The sequence below is a fragment of the Drosophila teissieri genome, chromosome 3R (assembly GCF_016746235.2).
Source record: "Drosophila teissieri strain GT53w chromosome 3R, Prin_Dtei_1.1, whole genome shotgun sequence".
Taxonomy (NCBI): Eukaryota; Metazoa; Arthropoda; class Insecta; order Diptera; family Drosophilidae; genus Drosophila; species Drosophila teissieri.
In genome coordinates this window covers 24,815,028-24,833,897 of record NC_053032.1, presented here as the reverse complement: position 1 = coordinate 24,833,897, position 18,870 = coordinate 24,815,028, and the positions used below count along the sequence as shown (strand labels likewise).

The 18,870-nt window shown below is 47.6% G+C and overlaps 5 protein-coding genes across 5 annotated transcripts in view; 3 read left to right on the top strand and 2 right to left on the bottom strand.

Annotated features, from left to right (window-relative positions):
- LOC122622632 (ETS-like protein pointed) overlaps positions 1-3,634 on the bottom strand; it is a 58,628-nt gene extending 54,994 nt beyond the window's left edge. Inside the window, exon 1 of the mRNA XM_043801220.1 lies at positions 2,829-3,634. The gene's annotated coding sequence lies outside the window, so the exon portion shown is untranslated. The remainder of the gene's footprint in view (positions 1-2,828) is intronic.
- A 2,088-nt stretch (positions 3,635-5,722) lies between these two features.
- Positions 5,723-13,083, top strand: LOC122620359 (DNA polymerase epsilon catalytic subunit 1). The gene is made up of 4 exons (XM_043797787.1): positions 5,723-5,856; positions 5,918-6,044; positions 6,106-12,320; positions 12,380-13,083. Exons 1-4 carry the CDS (start codon positions 5,786-5,788, stop codon positions 12,681-12,683), a joined length of 6,717 nt encoding a protein of 2,238 aa, XP_043653722.1. The 5' UTR covers positions 5,723-5,785; the 3' UTR covers positions 12,684-13,083.
- Positions 12,936-13,728, bottom strand: LOC122620360 (ATP synthase-coupling factor 6, mitochondrial). Its single transcript, XM_043797788.1, has 3 exons — positions 13,618-13,728; positions 13,271-13,422; positions 12,936-13,207 (listed from the first exon to the last, which is right to left on the bottom strand). Exons 2-3 carry the CDS (start codon positions 13,420-13,422, stop codon positions 13,039-13,041), a joined length of 321 nt encoding a protein of 106 aa, XP_043653723.1. The 5' UTR covers positions 13,618-13,728; the 3' UTR covers positions 12,936-13,038.
- Positions 13,729-14,175: 447 nt separating this feature from the next.
- LOC122622605 (protein SEC13 homolog) lies at positions 14,176-15,660 on the top strand. The gene is made up of 2 exons (XM_043801182.1): positions 14,176-14,578; positions 15,002-15,660. Exons 1-2 carry the CDS (start codon positions 14,292-14,294, stop codon positions 15,564-15,566), a joined length of 852 nt encoding a protein of 283 aa, XP_043657117.1. The 5' UTR covers positions 14,176-14,291; the 3' UTR covers positions 15,567-15,660.
- A 459-nt stretch (positions 15,661-16,119) lies between these two features.
- On the top strand, positions 16,120-17,372 carry LOC122622604 (40S ribosomal protein S3). Its single transcript, XM_043801181.1, has 2 exons — positions 16,120-16,276; positions 16,549-17,372. Exons 1-2 carry the CDS (start codon positions 16,241-16,243, stop codon positions 17,251-17,253), a joined length of 741 nt encoding a protein of 246 aa, XP_043657116.1. The 5' UTR covers positions 16,120-16,240; the 3' UTR covers positions 17,254-17,372.
- The last annotated feature ends 1,498 nt before the right edge of the window (positions 17,373-18,870 follow it).

The following is an 18,870-nucleotide window of genomic DNA, read 5'->3' as shown; positions in this document are numbered from 1 at the left end:
AGCAGCAATAAGAGAAACCACAGAGCAGCATTACTAAATCTGCACACAATCTATATGCATTTTCAGTTCAGTGGATATATGTATATTTAGAACTCGACTGCATATGATTTTGAATATGGCAGCAGTGCACTGAGTGCACTTTTCACACGAAAATAATTCATTGACGCATAAAAGTGGCCAAGATAATTGGCAACTTTTGGCAAGTCCAATTGATTTCTTGCTTTTGGCCCGAGGCAAATACGTATATTTCAGTTCCTATAGTCACTCAAAATTGGCTATGAAAAGTTATTGCATTCAGCTAAAATAATTGTGAATGAAATTAGTTTATTTTCCAAAGCATTATTTATACAGCAATTACAGAGATCGTAAAAGCACAACGTTTGCAAGGAAATTCTACGTAGATTATCCAAGTAAACAAGTCAGGAGAAAATAAATTTGAGACCTCCAAGTGGCGGAGATTAATTTAGGGTTTATTTAGTCAATCAACTAAAAGTGACTTGACAATTGTTCTTATCGATCCGCAAATATTTCCATGCGAATTCCACGCTTTGTTGTGACTAGCAACTTAACAAATCATTCGTTTGAAAACAAATTCCTCAAATGCAGATAAGTGCTGGGGTAAAATCGAGTTTCCCAGAAAGTGGCACATGTTTCAAAAACCAATTTCGAATGGCAGCATTTCGAGCACCAAAAAATCAGTCGGCAGGGTGCCAAAAACGAGTCGCAATCGCTAAAACTATCTGAACAAAAAACCTTATCGCCCCAGACACGTAGATAACCGAAACAAAAAAATAAAATAAAATATTATATACATATATGTACATATAGTGAGGGAGGGCGACAACAAAAAAACCACACGAATCGAATTGAATCGAAGCGAAATTCGGAGCATATGTTTTCCCTGGAAAAGAGCAACATTTTGTTGTTGGGAGGACCCATGGTAAGTGGACCAAAAGAGTAGATTGTCTGGAGTCCGAGTTCTTGAGGTCTGGAGGAGAGTCTGGGTCTGGGCGCAGCAGATGCTCAAGGAACAGATTGTAAACGAATATGATCTTTTGATATGGTGCGCACTCCTCGGCCAGACGACAACAACAGCAACAGCAGCAACAACAAACCTGCAGCGGCAACAAATAGGGGTGCAATTTTTCGGTGTGTACGTAACGGTAGAATACACATTTAGTCGCTGTTCTTTTCTTTCCCAGCGCCTGGGCCCTTTTTTCCTCTTCCTCGCTGGTTGGAAAGAAGGGATCTGCGATCCGCTGATGATCCTCGAGATGCCTGCCTGTGCACATGTGTTCTATCTCTTGTCGCCGAACACTCCATGTGCATGTGTCTGTGCGGAGTATCTGTGTGTGTGTCCGTGTGTGTTTGGAGTATCTGTGTGAGAGTGTGTCGTCTTGTCTTGTCATGGGATCGATCTTGATCTCGGCCTGTCTGCAGCAGGTTGATACTTTTAGCATCGGTCCGGGCACAGAATCCGAGTTTAACGTGGCATGGGGCAACGAACCAGTGCGCAGAAGATCCACTGAACTGTAATTGTCTGTGGGTATTTATGGAAAAGGATCTTGAACTGGTCTTTCATTTAGGGGGAGACGCTTGGGCAGGCAAAGAGAGAGAGAGGGGGCCGGGAGCTGTGCTCAATTATGATCCAACGATCGTCACACATCAAATTAGCGATTATGGCAATAATTTCTTATCATTCCCTTGTGTATTTTGCTCGCAAATTGGTATTCTCGAATAGCCCGAGGAATCTTTAACATATCTTTAGAGTAGTTCAATGATCGTAACTCTTTAAATTATCTTTTGTGGACTTGGATTCTTGCGATAAAAATTAACTTTATATACCAACTAAAATATAACCACAGCAATGATGATGATGATATATGGTAAGTCTTATTGATCAATAAAAAAATATAACTTATTTCATGTGCTTAATTATTTCATGGCTATCCTTTGATCTTCTTTCCCCTAATAATTACTTTAATTTACAACCCAAATTGTAAGATCCTTTTGAAACCCTTTCAGGCAACACAACAAAGTGCAGACAGGAAAGCACCAATTATGCATTCTTCAAAACCCAAAGGTCAAAAGAGCAGCACTCCCGTGCATCGGTTTTATTGATACTTAATTGTCTAATGCGATCGTTGTGCTAGATTCTTGGCCCTAATCAAATAGCGTTCACACATTCTCGATTACCAAAACCCCATGGATTGATGGCCTTATGGTTCGAAACGCGATCGAGGGGCAGGCGAAGCTCATTTGCGGCACCGGAAGCTGTAAAAGGAACACAGTAGTAATTTCGATCGTGTTTCCCACAAGGGTTGTGGAAGTGCCCCACACAAACACACACACACACACACAGGCACACGCAGACGCACACAGGCGGCTAACTAGCTTGGCTATGATGTGGTAGAAAAACCAATTCAAATTCTGTCGGCCTGGCCAACAACGAGTTTATAGAGGCAGCAATCCTGAATCGAGGCGAGATCGCGAGATCGGCGGATCTACCGAGCGGTAGCCAAACCAGTTTTCTCCTAGATTCATTCAAGAAAACAGGCAACACCAACACAGAAAGGGTTTACATACACTCGAAAGAAAGAGCCATGACTACTCTATAAATTATTCAACATGTGTTGCAAGTTTCTAGGATACTAAAGATATTGAAATGTTGTTTCAAAACTGTAGCTCAACCCAATAGCTAATAATCCTCAAAGACTTACAATGTTTATTTAAGGAAAAAAGTTTGAAAGTTTTATGCCGAGTGTAGCAGGGAGAATAACAAAAACTAATACTTGAACTACTGTTTTTCAACACTTCACTTTGCTTACCGGTGCGGGGCAATAAAATAGCGCCCCTTCGAGAACAAGAAGGCGGGGGCTACTGGGCTCTTGATTATTTTGGTTGTGGGTTTTGGGTTTTAGGTTCTGGATGCTGGATGCTGAAGGTTCTAAAGACCGTCTTTCGGTTGCCTTTTTATTAGGGTATCCTAATTAATTACAGCTTCAAATTAGGCGCACAATCTTGATGGACTTCGCAGCACCGATGACTATCTCTCGCCCGTTCTCTCTCTCTCTCTTTGCGTACTTGTAGTATATATGTGTATATATTTATATATGTGTGTGTTTTAACCCTCCGGTGGGATCAGCAGGTTGATTAGGGGGAGAGAGAGAGGGATTACGTGCCGACAAACCGAAAGCCGAAAACCGAAAGGAACAACTCGAGAAGAAGAAGAAATCGGGGATCGGTTTAGCTCGGCTTATAAGACGCGAAAAGAAACAAACGGAAAAAAGGCCGACGGATCGCTGGCAAACACACGCACACACACACACGGGCACGCACACGCGATGTTTGAGGAGATTTTTGTGGTTTTATGATGGATTTCGTATATAGAAATTGGTTTCCTCTGTTTCTGAACCGTGTTTTTTTTGTGATTTTTTGTTGTTGTTTGCCTTCTTCTTTACTTTGCTGTATATTGCGCGCGCAGATCTTTTGATGCTTTGCTATTGCACTCACTCACACACTTGGTTTTTGCTTGGCTTGCAAAGTGTTTTGCATTTGTTATTTATTTGTTAGTTGATTCATTTAATTCATTCAAATCGAATTTACCGTAGCGCAAGTGCACGCTGCCCGAAAGAAAGACAAAAACAGACTGACCGATGGCGGCAACAGGCGGCAGCGACGCCGACGTTGGCGCAGACGCAGACGCAGCGTTGACGTCAACGCCGACGCACATTCGCTCTTTCTGTGTCTCTCCCTCTCTCTCTCGCCGTTGCTAAGATTGATATGTTTTTTTTGTTGCTCTGGCAAGTGATAACAAAAATCGCAAATTATGAAAATCGAGAGTTCTTTCAATCTGACTTATAAACATTATTCGCTATTTTACTCGATCACCAGAGATCGCTGGAATGAGAGCGAAAAGGCGTGGGCGAACCTCCATCGCGCCCTCTCTTTCGCACTCGCACTAGAGCGTGCATCATGGGCGCAGGCAAAAAATGGAAATCAGAATTACATATTTTGAGCAGCAAAAACAAAGTGTTTGCAGCGACAAAAAATAGCAACAAATTAAAAAAAAATCTGCTTGCTCAGAACTCAGTGTAAGTGCGAATATGTGAGATAGTGTGTGGGTGTGCGTGTGTATGTGTGTGTGGTTGTGCGGGCGATCGTTTTTGGCAAGCATTTAAACAGTGTGCTAGTATATTTAAATATAAAATATGCAAAGGGGGCGGAATAATAAAGCCAAATAAATTTAAAATTTGGCAAACTCAAAGTCTTTCAAGTGTGTACACTGATAGAAATACGTTTATTTATGTATATTCCACATAAAAATCTATGAATATATATAAAAATGAATAAAATAAATACAAATTTTAGGCAAATAAAAATTACATTGTAAAATGTTTTCAAAAATATTGAATCTCTTTAATAGTAGTCATACAAATGCGTCCCAAATTTGGATAGTTTTTTCCCTCTTAAATATATAGAATGTAAATTTTGAAATTCGTTTCAATTTTGATTAATGATAAAAGTTTGCACACATTGTGTGGGAAAATACCTTTGGACACCCCCAAAAAAGTGAAGTTATTTTCCCACCGTGGCCATGACAACCACTGTGCGTTCGAAAGCCTCTCTCTCTCTCTCTCTCTTTCCCGCAAATCAAAAACAAAAACAGGTTTATGTGTGCGCAGAGTGGGTGCGACAGAGAGCGGCGATCTGGAACCGAAACGACTGCAATGTTTTTATATTCCGGCAACGCATTTCGCATAAATAACAAATTACACAGCATAAGCGAATGCAAGTGCAGGGGCGGCAGTCAAACAACAGCCAGCTGCACCCAGAAAAAGGGCAATAAGATTCGGGATAACAAAACTTGACGGCGTTCCCGATTTTCCCGGCCAAAGGGAGAGAGTATACACATAAAAAAAAAAGTTAACCAGCCTTGCATAACGAAACACGTGCAATAAAAATATGGCTGATTGTCAACCTCTGCTGCAACTTAATTGCTGCCACTGAGGTAAAACTGAAACAAAAAAAACATGAGAAGGGGGGCGACAAGTGCAACAAGCGAAAAAAAAACTTAAAGAGCGCATGCGCGCCGCTCTCTCGCTCTCTCTCGTTCGCTTCTCTGCGCTGGAATCTTACAACTCGTGTAGGTGAGCCGGATTTTTATGAATGAATGCGCCTGTGTGCGTGACTGCATGATGCCATTGCAGCGGCGAACTAGTAGAAAAAAGTTCACATTTCAGCAGTGGGAAAGGCGCAGTGGGCACACATGGCCAACAGGCCGGTTCAAGTGGCCAGCAGCTGTCCTTTGGGTGACAACAAATAGGGCATTTAATGCCCATTACACGGGAATTAAAGCATAAATGGTCAAACGGTAATAAAAGAAACAAAAATGTATTCCTTTAGGGATTTTTTCAGATTTCACTAACTCATAAATCAAACAGTTCAACAACTATCTATGTTTATTTCTAAGGACAGCAAAGAAAAAATAATATTTACATATTACATAATTTACATTTACATTTACAAAATACATAACACAATCTTTAAGCCAGTGGCATTTGTATTTAATAAATTTATAATGATTTTTATGTTTTTGATTGATGAACAACTTTTCAAAAAAAATTCCAACTTGGCGCCTACCATCAAACTTTCCAGTGCTGTGCAACTGCCAAATGCGGGTATTCTCTAAAACGCGTTAGTACCTTTCAGAGAGGTTGCAGATTTTTGGCGGCAACAAAGTTATTTACATTTATTTACTTTATTTCCGCAAAACAACACGGAAATGGCAGACTCCGGCAAGAGCAAAGTGCTGCAAAATACGGGTAAATTCGTCAGCGAGAATCGCACAGAAGGGTGAGTGGCGAAAGTCCGTGGATTTCAAGCTAAACAGGAGAATTCCCAATCCCATCCACAGCGACGACTTCTTCAATGAGGCGGGCTATCGTCAGTCGCGGGAGAACGACAAAATCGACTCGAAATATGGCTTCGATCGGGTTAAGGACAGCCAGGAGCGGACGGGCTACCTCATCAACATGCACTCGGTAAGTGGGGAACGCCATCAAAGCATAAACTAATGGGTACTAATGGGTATGTCCAATGCAGAACGAGGTTTTGGATGAGGACAGGAGACTGATTGCCGCCTTGGACCTGTTCTTCATCCAAATGGATGGTTCCCGCTTCAAATGCACGGTCGCCTATCAGCCGTACTTGCTCATCCGACCGGAGGACAATATGCATCTCGAGGTGGCCCGGTTTCTGGGTCGCAAGTATTCCGGCCAGATTTCCGGACTGGAGCACATCACCAAGGAGGACTTGGATCTGCCAAATCATCTGTCCGGATTGCAGCAGCAGTACATAAAGCTATCGTTTCTCAATCAAACAGCCATGACCAAGGTTCGAAGGGAACTCGTGTCGGCGGTGAAGAGAAACCAGGAGCGACAGAAATCCAACACATACTACATGCAAATGCTGGCCACCTCGCTGGCCCAGTCCTCCGCAGGGTCCGAGGATGCCGCGCTGGGCAAGAGGCAGCAGGACTACATGGACTGCATTGTGGACATAAGGGAGCACGATGTGCCCTATCACGTCAGAGTGTCCATCGATCTGCGCATCTTCTGTGGCCAGTGGTACAACATCAGGTGCCGAAGTGGCGTGGAACTGCCCACCATCACCTGCCGACCCGATATCCTGGACAGACCCGAGCCTGTGGTTCTGGCCTTCGATATTGAAACCACCAAGCTGCCGCTGAAGTTTCCCGATGCCCAAACGGATCAGGTTATGATGATCTCGTACATGATCGATGGTCAGGGTTACCTGATAACCAATCGCGAGATTATATCCTCCAATGTGGACGACTTCGAGTACACACCCAAGCCGGAGTTCGAGGGCAACTTTATAGTATTCAACGAAGAGAACGAGATGCAGCTGCTCCAGCGCTTTTTCGATCACATCATGGAGGTGCGTCCCCACATAATAGTTACCTACAACGGCGACTTCTTCGATTGGCCCTTCGTGGAGACGCGCGCTGCCGTGTACGACCTGGACATGAAGCAAGAGATTGGCTTCTCCAAACTGCGGGATGGCAACTACCTAAGTCGTCCCGCTATACACATGGATTGCCTCTGTTGGGTGAAGCGAGATTCCTATTTGCCCGTTGGATCTCAAGGCTTAAAGGCGGTGGCCAAGGCGAAGTTACGCTACGATCCCGTGGAACTGGATCCGGAGGACATGTGCCGCATGGCCGTGGAGCAGCCCCAGGTGCTGGCCAATTACTCTGTATCCGATGCGGTTGCCACTTACTATCTGTACATGAAGTATGTGCATCCATTTATCTTCGCCCTGAACACGATTATTCCCATGGAGCCCGATGAGATCTTAAGAAAGGGTTCCGGTACGCTCTGTGAAACGCTGCTGATGGTGGAGGCTTACCATGCCCAGATTGTGTATCCCAACAAGCATCAGAGCGAGCTAAACAAGCTCTCCAGCGAGGGACATGTCCTGGACTCGGAAACTTATGTGGGTGGTCATGTGGAGGCCTTGGAATCGGGCGTCTTCCGCGCGGACATCCCTTGCCGTTTTCGTCTGGATCCTGCTATGGTTAAGCAACTCCAGGAGCAGGTTGATGCGGTGCTGCGCCATGCCATCGAAGTGGAGGAGGGCATTCCGCTGGAAAAGGTCTTGAATCTGGATGAAGTGCGGCAGGAGATTGTGCAGGGACTGCAGGGTCTGCACGACATACCCAATCGCCTAGAGCAGCCGGTCATCTATCACTTGGATGTGGGTGCCATGTACCCCAACATTATCCTGACCAATCGCCTGCAGCCCTCGGCCATGGTCAGTGACTTGGATTGTGCCGCCTGTGACTTCAACAAGCCGGGAGTTCGGTGCAAGCGCTCCATGGACTGGTTGTGGCGCGGCGAGATGTTGCCCGCCTCCAGGAACGAGTTCCAGCGCATCCAGCAGCAGCTGGAGACCGAAAAGTTTCCACCCCTCTTCCCTGGTGGACCACAGCGTGCCTTTCACGAGCTGTCCAAGGAGGATCAGGCGGCGTACGAGAAGAAGCGACTCACGGATTACTGCCGCAAGGCCTACAAAAAGACCAAGCTAACCAAGCTGGAAACGCGCACTTCGACCATCTGCCAGAAGGAGAACAGCTTCTATGTGGACACAGTGCGCGCGTTCCGAGATCGTCGGTACGAGTACAAAGGACTCACCAAAGTGGCAAAGGCATCGGTGAATGCTGCCGTGGCTTCTGGGGATGCGGCTGAGATCAAGGCAGCCAAGGGCAGGGAGGTGCTCTACGATTCCCTGCAGTTGGCCCACAAGTGCATCCTGAACTCCTTCTACGGCTACGTGATGAGGCGAGGAGCACGCTGGCATTCCATGCCTATGGCCGGCATTGTGTGCCTCACTGGCTCGAACATCATCACCAAGGCGAGGGAGATCATCGAGCGAGTTGGTCGCCCTCTGGAATTGGACACTGATGGTATATGGTGTATATTACCGGGCTCCTTTCCGCAGGAGTTTACCATTCAGACGAGCCATGAGAAGAAAAAGAAGATCAACATATCCTATCCGAATGCAGTGCTGAACACAATGGTGAAAGATCATTTTACCAACGATCAGTACCACGAGTTGCGGAAGGATAAGGAAAACAATCTGCCCAAGTACGATGTGCGCGATGAGAACTCTATATTCTTTGAGGTGGATGGACCCTACCTGGCCATGGTGTTGCCCGCCGCCAAGGAGGAGGGCAAGAAGCTGAAGAAAAGATATGCCGTCTTTAACTTCGATGGCTCACTGGCCGAACTCAAGGGGTTCGAGGTGAAGCGACGTGGTGAACTGCAGCTGATCAAAAACTTTCAGAGTTCCGTCTTCGAAGCTTTCCTCGCAGGCAGCACGCTTGAGGAGTGTTACGCATCTGTGGCCAAGGTGGCGGACTACTGGCTGGATGTGCTCTACAGCAAAGGTTCCAATCTGCCCGACTCTGAGCTCTTCGAACTCATTTCGGAGAACAAGAGCATGTCCAAGAAGCTGGAGGAGTATGGCGCCCAAAAGAGTACGTCCATCTCCACTGCCAAGCGATTGGCCGAGTTCCTGGGCGAGCAGATGGTCAAGGATGCGGGCCTGGCTTGTAAGTACATTATATCGAAGAAACCCGAAGGAGCACCCGTCACCGAGAGAGCCATTCCGTTGGCCATTTTCCAATCGGAGCCGAGTGTGCGGCGTCATCACCTGCGTCGCTGGCTTAAGGATAACACCATGGGCGATGCGGACATACGCGATGTGCTCGATTGGAACTACTACATTGAGAGATTGGGTGGCACCATCCAGAAGATCATCACCATACCGGCGGCACTGCAGGGCCTGGCCAATCCAGTGCCCAGGGTTCAGCATCCGGATTGGTTGCACAAGAAAATGCTGGAGAAGAACGATGTGCTCAAGCAGCGCCGCATAAATGAGATGTTCACCAGCAGACCCAAGCCAAAACCTCTCACTACAGAGGAGGACAAGCTGGCGGATATGGAAGATTTGGCGGGTAAAGATGGCGGAGAGGGGGCTGCCGGTTGTCCGATAGTTACCAAGCGAAAGCGGGTCCAGCTGGAGGAGAACGATGGGGAGGAGGCACAGCCGCAGGCCACCACCTGGCGTCAGGCCTTGGGCGCTCCACCGCCGATCGGCGAGACCAGAAAGAGCATCGTTGAGTGGGTGAGATTTCAGAAGAAGAAATGGAAATGGCAGCAGGATCAGCGCCAGCGCAATCGCCAAGCCAGCAAGCGAACTCGAGGCGAAGAACCTCCGGTGGTCAGGGCCACAGGTTCCACCGCCACTCTGGGCGGATTCCTGAGACGAGCACAACGCACGCTGTTGGATCAGCCGTGGCAGATCGTACAATTGGTGCCCGTCGACGACCTGGGCCACTTCACAGTGTGGGCCCTAATCGGCGAGGAGTTGCACAAGATCAAGCTGACGGTGCCGAGGATTTTCTACGTAAATCAGCGGAGTGCCGCTCCACCGGAGGAGGGTCAACTGTGGCGCAAGGTTAACCGAGTTCTGCCGCGATCCAGACCTGTCTTCAATCTCTACCGATACAGTGTACCCGAGCAGCTCTTCCGCGACAACTCGCTGGGCATGCTGGCGGATCTGGCCACGCCCGACATCGAGGGCATTTACGAGACGCAGATGACGTTGGAGTTCCGCGCCCTCATGGACATGGGCTGCATTTGCGGCGTGCAGCGCGAGGAGGCACGTCGCTTGGCCCAATTGGCCACCAAGGATCTGGAAACGTTTAGCATCGAGCAGCTGGAGCAGCGCCCACAGACACAGGTCAAGTATCTGGCAAGTGCCAACAATCGGTTGCGCAAGATCTACCTCTACCAGCACAACACACCCACGGCCAAGAAGGAGATCTGGTCCATGATCCTGATGCCCAGCAAGAAGGCCTATATATTCGCCTTGGATACAGTGCGCGCCAATCAGATGCCCAACATGCGGCAACTGTATACCGCCGAGCGTTTGGCTCTGCTCAAGAATCTGACGCGCGAGGAGCAGGATAAGATTCCCGTGGAGGATTACACCTTTGAGGTGCTCATAGAGGTGGATGTTAAGCAGATTTACCGGCACATTCAGCGCGCCCTGACCACCTACAAGCAGGAGCACCAGGGACCCACCATTCTGTGCCTGCAAACGGCGCTGGCGGCGCGTAAACTCAGCCTGGCCATGCCGATACTGCTGGAGTTCCCACAGGCCCAGATCCACATCTCCGATGATGCCAGTTTGCTCTCTGGCCTGGATTGGCAGCGTCAGGGCGCCAGGGCAGTGATACGCCACTTCCTGAATCTGAACAATGTGCTCGATTTGATGCTGGACCAGTGTCGCTACTTCCATGTGCCCATTGGCAACATGCCGCCGGATACTGTGCTCTTTGGCGCGGATCTCTTCTTCGCTCGGCTGCTGCAGCGGCATAACTTTGTGCTGTGGTGGTCGGCGAGTACCAGGCCCGATTTGGGTGGCCGGGAGGCGGACGACAGTCGGCTGCTGGCGGAATTCGAGGAGAGCATTAGTGTGGTGCAGAACAAGGCGGGTTTCTATCCGGACGTTTGCGTGGAGCTGGCTCTGGACAGCCTGGCAGTGAGTGCCCTGCTCCAATCGACCCGGATTCAAGAAATGGAGGGCGCCTCCTCGGCCATCACCTTCGATGTGATGCCGCAGGCCTCGCTGGAGGAGATGATTGGCACAGTGCCGGCGGCCACCTTGCCAAGTTATGATGAAACGGCGCTCTGCTCCGCCGCCTTCCGCGTGATGCGCTCCATGGTGAATGGTTGGTTGCGAGAGGTGTCCATCAATAGGAACATTTTCTCGGACTTCCAGATCGTGCACTTCTATCGCTGGGTGCGCTCCAGTAATGCACTACTCTATGATCCCGCGCTGCGAAGATCTCTGAACAATCTGATGAGGAAGATGTTCTTGCGCATCATTGCCGAGTTTAAGCGATTGGGCGCCACCATTATTTATGCGGACTTCAACAGGATTATCCTCAGCTCGGGTAAGAAAACCGTCTCCGATGCCCTGGGCTACGTGGACTACATTGTGCAGAGCTTGAGGAACAAGGAGATGTTCCACTCCATCCAATTGAGCTTCGAGCAGTGCTGGAACTTCATGCTCTGGATGGACCAGGCGAATTTTTCGGGAATCAGGGGAAAGCTGCCAAAGGGAATTGATGAGACAGTGTCCTCAATAGTTTCCACCACAATGATACGCGACTCGGAACGCAACCCAGACGACGAGGAGGACGAAGAGGAGGATTCGGAAAACCGAGATCCGGTGGAGAGCAACGAGGCTGAGCAGGATCCGGATCAGGAGGACGAGCTGTCGCTGGAGCTGAACTGGACAATTGGCGAGCACCTGCCCGATGAAAACGAGTGCCGCGAGAAGTTTGAATCCCTGTTGACCCTCTTCATGCAATCGCTGGCCGAAAAGAAGACCACCGAGCAGGCCATCAAGGACATCTCCCACTGTGCGTTTGACTTCATCCTGAAGCTGCACAAGAACTACGGCAAGGGCAAGCCCAGTCCGGGACTGGAACTCATCCGCACTCTGATCAAGGCGTTGAGCGTGGACAAGACGCTGGCGGAGCAGATCAATGAGTTGCGCCGAAATATGCTGCGTCTGGTGGGGATTGGCGAGTTCTCGGATCTGGCTGAGTGGGAGGATCCCTGCGACAGTCACATCATCAACGAGGTCATCTGCAAGGCCTGCAATCACTGCAGGGATCTGGATCTCTGCAAGGACAAGCATCGCGCCATGAAAGATGGAGTGTGAGTGCACAAATCAGTACTACAATGTACTACAAATTATTGATTGTTGGCTTTTTCAGACCCGTTTGGCTGTGTGCGCAGTGCTATGTGGCCTACGACAACGAGGAGATCGAGATGAGGATGCTGGATGCCCTGCAGCGCAAGATGATGTCCTATGTGCTGCAGGATCTGCGCTGTGCGCGCTGCAGCGAGATCAAGCGCGAGAATCTTGCCGAGTTCTGCACTTGCGCTGGCAACTTTGTGCCCCTCATCAGCGGCAAGGACATCCAAACGCTGCTGAGCACGTTCAACAAGGTGGCGGGCAACCACAAGATGCAGCTGCTCCAGCAGACTGTGCATCAGGCGCTGACCACGCCACGCTAGGTCCTTTTGTTGCTTATTTGTATATCCTAGGGCTTATATGTAAGTTTTGATCCTAAATATAATTATATTTATAATGGAATTTGAATAGATTTTAATGAGTTTTGAGTTCATGTCATGCCAAATCAATGCCACCATTAATTCGACGCTATAAACACTGATAACATGACAATCCTATGTCTGCGTTAAGGGATATACGCGCTTTATAATCCATTGAGATTCACACACTTGTAATGGCTTTCGCATACGCATCGCTTGTTGTTTTCCCGATTTTATTGATCTTTGTTGACGCGCCCGCGGTTCTTGTGGGCAGCTGAACTTAAAGCAATTACACTAACTCATTCGCGAGGAGCGATCTCTACTGGGGGGCCTGGGTGATGGGGTCCACCTTAACATCGGGGAACTGGAATTCGGGGAACTTCAGCATGTCGGTCTTGCCATCGCTGCCAAACTGCTTGGCCACACGGTCCAGTTCGGTCTTCAGCTCCCGCTCGATATCGGGATTGGAGTCCACCAGCTTGCCACCGCTGCGAGGTGAGCAAAACATGGATTAGAGCCACTTCAGCGGAGTATGAGGATCCATAACTTACGCGCTCTTCTGCTTGTACTCGCGCACTTTGTCCAGGAACAGCTGCTGGATGGGATCGGAGGCCTTGCTCAGGGCGGGGGCGACGATGCCAAAGTTGCGGCGAGCCTCTGTGCGCAGGACACGCATGCCACTCAGCAGGGATTGCGACAGCATCTGGAATGGTTAGATCTTTGTTAGAACAGCATAATTTGGCCTCCTTCATAGGTAACCTTAAAAAGGTTATGTAATACGATTTGTTGTTGCGACGTTTTCCAAGCGGCTTTCAAGCTGCCTTTGCTAGGTACTTTAACAAGTATTCAATCTCTACTCCCTCAATCCTTTTCTATGTATTTTAAATCCCATTTTCACCTTATTTATCTTGGCAAATGCTAACTTTCGTGCGGAAAAGTGACAATTGTCAGTTCACAATAGCAGTTGGTGTTGGTGATGGGCGCGTGACAGGTGTATGCAATAGTATCGTAATTGAGTTTTACGATAAGCTTTTAAATAGTAAGGGTATTTGATAAGCGCATATCTTGATTAATCTTAAATTTGTCAGCTTTGTCATATAAATTCAAACAAGAGTAGTTACTAGCATTCTTAGTAAGAATGATATTTCTCTATCGAAAATAAAACAAACATTCTGTAATACAAAATTTTGCAATTTTCAATTATGACAACGTAAATTAACTTCAGCGACTAGTTTCTGTCAGTCCTTTTAGAGTACAATAAATTTGTAACTAAAACCAAAACTGCACTTAAAGTGTACCAAAACTTAGCCTGAGCTGTACACAAAAGCCAACATCTATGATTAATATAAATCATTGATTAATATGTTCTTAAATAATAGTATTAACTGAAAAACGACATTAAATTATTTTGTATTCGTTTCTGGACCAGAGTGACCATCTGGCCAATAAGATGTGTGACTGTCGCGCTCTGGTCACACTGCTCGTCCAGGTTCCACGTCAAGCGCCGGAAAAAAAACACGACTTGCATTTAATCAATTTATCTGGCGACCGGACGAACGGATTTCAAGCAAGATGGTTAGCCTGCTGCAAGAGATCGACACCGAGCACGAGGACATGGTCCACCATGCGGCGCTGGACTTCTACGGCCTCCTGCTGGCCACCTGCTCCTCGGACGGCAGCGTCCGCATCTTCCACTCGCGCAAAAACAACAAGGCGCTCGCGGAGCTCAAGGGACACCAGGGACCCGTGTGGCAGGTGGCCTGGGCACATCCCAAGTTCGGCAACATCCTGGCCTCGTGCTCCTACGACCGCAAGGTGATCGTCTGGAAGTCCACAACGCCCAGGGATTGGACTAAACTGTAAGTAAACGGGCACACCCATACCAACAAAGTGATTGTTGTTCAAGGAATCGACTAGAGAATACCCATTGTTAGGTCCATAAATGAAAGAAATACTTTAATACATTTGAAAATCATGAATGCTTCAATATTTATGCCAAACCTTTTTTGTTTGTTCCTTCGCCGGCCGTAGCATATTAAAGTAAACAAATAAAAAAGAAATTTCAATTACAATAGCTTAAATCATGTCATTGAAAGTAATCAGATCTTGTTCTAAAATATCTATATATCTTCGGCTCTATTATGTAGCATAACTGTCATAACTTAAACACTCCCTTATGCCCGAGAAAGCAGGGTAGCAGAGCGCCATGTCATACATATGTTTAGACTGCCGTTATCATTTAAAGAATGCCACATCTAACCACTGTGCTTGCCGCATTTCAGCTACGAATACAGCAACCACGACTCCTCGGTGAACTCTGTGGACTTCGCGCCATCCGAGTACGGCTTGGTGCTGGCCTGCGCCAGTTCGGATGGCTCGGTTTCGGTGCTCACCTGCAACACGGAGTACGGTGTGTGGGATGCCAAGAAGATACCGAATGCGCACATCGGACTGCCCCGGTCGCAGATTGCCACAGCTTCGCAGGATCGTCATGTGATCGTGTGGAGCAGCAACGCGGATCTGTCACAGTGGACCTCGACGGTGCTGCACACGTTCGAAGATGCCGTGTGGAGCATCTCGTGGTCAACCACCGGCAACATTCTTGCCGTCACCGGTGGCGACAACAATGTCACATTGTGGAAGGAGAACACGGAAGGCCAATGGATCCGCATCAACTACGAATCGGGCACCGCCATCCAGCCGAAGCAGCCCTCACACCTTCCCCATTCCCACTCCCAGCAGCAGCAGGCGCCACAACAGCACCAGCAACAGGCGCCATCGCATCCAGGTCCTTCCTCCGACTCGGAGCACAGCTCGAACCTGTCCAACTCGCAACTATCCAACTGAGCCAGCCTTGAAATATTGTCGTGCTGATGTCGTGGTTAAAAGTGTTATCTTACAAATATATATACGAAATACGATTTAGTGTGCCCCCTCTAAACGCTGCTTAGTTTATTGGCGTCGGTTTATATTTATTTGCACTTCAGGGGTTTTATTTGAATGTTTTAAAATTATGTTAAGTTGTAAAAACAGTTTTTTGCTAAAATTTTAAACGTTTTTATAGTTTACTTGAATGGATTTGCATATTGTAACTAGAATTTTGTTTTGTTTTTAATGGTAAAATAATAAAATGTAAAATCATGAAACCTATTGGAGTCAAATTTATTATAAAATTCAAAAAACATTGATTAAAATTTTAAAATTTTTTTGACAGTCTACGTTTGGTGGTTTGTGTACAAATTAATAGCAATCTAGTTCACGAACCATGTCTGCTATATCAACTACTGTGAATTAATGTCGGAAAAGATTAAGCAGAATTAGAAATTAGTAAAATAATATTTCAAGTTATAAATAATGATAATAAACTTTTAAATTCAAAAGTGAATAAGTGTAATTTTGTAAAACCGAGTTGGTATATAGTGGTATTTATTTTGAGGCCGCATGGTATTTTTCACCGTCTGTCGCGCGGTCACACCGGCATCTTTCTTTTCTGCGCACCACGTTTCCGATTCGACGTCAAAATGAATGCGACCCTTCCGATTTCCAAGAAACGCAAGGTAAATGAGGCAAAACGAGCCACGATTGGCACCAGGATGTAATGCAGTGTCCGTACGTTCGTTGTTTCACCGGAGTTGTGTGAAAAACCCGGCCGGAAAGTGCGAAAACTCCTCGGCTTCGGAGTTAACCTCAAAGCAGATGGGCGTCCCAAAAAAAATTGTGGAGCTCAACAACGCGTGGTGAAACAACAACAACAAGGAGGCAGATTGCTTTATGTGCAATGGATATGGAATGCGGATTATAATGGTTTTCCTTCTTCCCCCAAATACAGTTCGTTTCCGATGGCATCTTCAAGGCTGAATTGAACGAGTTCCTGACTCGCGAACTCGCCGAGGATGGCTACTCCGGCGTGGAGGTCCGTGTGACCCCCTCCCGCACTGAGATCATCATCATGGCCACCAAGACCCAGCAGGTGCTGGGTGAGAAGGGCCGTCGCATCCGGGAGCTGACCGCCATGGTGCAGAAGCGTTTCAACTTCGAGACCGGACGCATTGAGCTGTACGCCGAGAAGGTTGCCACTCGTGGTCTGTGCGCCATTGCCCAGGCTGAGTCGCTCAGGTACAAGCTCACCGGAGGACTGGCCGTCCGTCGTGCTTGCTACGGTGTGCTCCGTTACATTATGGAGTCCGGAGCCAAGGGCTGCGAGGTCGTCGTGTCCGGCAAACTGCGTGGTCAGCGTGCCAAGTCGATGAAGTTCGTCGATGGCCTGATGATCCATTCGGGAGATCCGTGCAACGACTACGTCGAGACCGCCACCCGTCATGTGCTCCTGCGCCAGGGAGTGCTCGGTATCAAGGTCAAGGTCATGCTGCCCTACGATCCCAAGAACAAGATCGGCCCCAAGAAGCCGCTGCCCGACAATGTGTCCGTTGTGGAGCCCAAGGAGGAGAAGATCTACGAGACGCCCGAGACGGAGTACAAGATCCCCCCGCCCAGCAAGCCACTGGACGATCTGTCCGAGGCGAAAGTTTTGTAAACCTAGTTTTACTGTTCATCCAATGAGCGACTAGCTGAAAGAGTTGCCCTCAAATACAACAAAACGACAGAAACAAAACAAAAACACATAATTCAATAAACAAAATCACTAAGTAATAACCCATTTGTGCAGTGCAGTGTAGAGTGCGAGGGTCGGCCCTAAAGTTGTCCGTTCTGTCCGATATGCAAACCTGTTTCCCAAAACCACTTGGCTGTAAGATGAGCATAGCTTATAGAACTCAGGCTAGGAGTCGGTTAAATCATTCACTTTTGCAACTATTTACTATTTGTTTTAAAATTGTAATGGTGGTTATTTACTACTAGAACATAATATCCAATTTTATCAGAATTAGAATTTGAAATTAGATGAATATCCCAAACATAGAAGGATAATATGCTAACTGTAGAGATCGATTGATCTAAATTTTGATGTCTGTAGAATAGAGTATCGGCATCCATTTAAAAACCGTCCAGGGTATCATGACTTCGGCTCGCCGACTTCATCTCACTTTCCTGTTTCGCATCGCCTTGGCGCATTTTATATATCCATTTCTTGTGAAGCGGAAATCAGCGATTAAAACGGCTCACATTTTGTCCAGTTGCCCGCTGATTTATGAGGCTGTCCTTCGGGCAACATGAGAGTGTCCGGTGTGACTGCGCGCGTTCCTGGGACCGCTGATAACCCGCTCCTCTTATTTATCATGTTGATATGTTTATTTCCCAGCTGGCACAGTGACACGGCCCCGGGCAATTGCAGCGTGAAAATCAGCAATCGTTCAATTTATCAACATTTGCGCGATTATAACAGTCGGCGCGGGAGAAAGAGATTCCTTGTTATTCCTTTTTTTTTGTATTTGTATTTGTTGCACTCGGCGAGAGTTCGTGCCCGTTTGGAGCGGCCTGAAATCGCAGCTGCAGCACACGATCCTCGATCCCGATGACAAATGGCCACATGCAACACTCCTCCTGCCTCCTGCCTGCCGCTTGGGTCAGATGAGGAGGTGGAGCAAATTTAGGAGGAGGAACAGGCGGCTTGTCTCGGCGGCATCACGCATCAAGTTGCGATTTGCGCCATAAATCTAAATTAGCTAGCTGGTGGTAGGAACCGCCGCAGTTCCTGGTTGCATTTGCTGACTGCCTGGCTGGCTGGCTGGCTCCTCCACTTGCCCCAATCAATTAGGTGCACATAAAAGCAGACGAATACAAATTTTGCAGGCAATCGCGTCGCTGCGACGACTGTGAGAAATATTTTCCCAGCCGGCAATTGTTCTGTCCATTGTTGTAGTTGCGGCGCATTTCAGCGCTGGCATAAATCATAAAGAACCTTTTAAACACGACTTTGAACGTATGATTTCAACACAATTTGTAAATAAATTAGATCGTGATTATGGCAACATCAATATCGCCAGCAACATCAGTATCTGCAGCAGCAGCGGCAGCAATAACAACAACAACGGGCATCCCCGCAGCAGCAACATTATTAACCGGCCAGTGTGGGGCATGTGTGGCAGGCATAGCTCTCCTACTAACTACATATATATATTATAATGGCCATAACAACAATGCGAAACCAAAACAAAAACCCGACAATTGCCGTCAACAAGTCTGCCATGTCGGC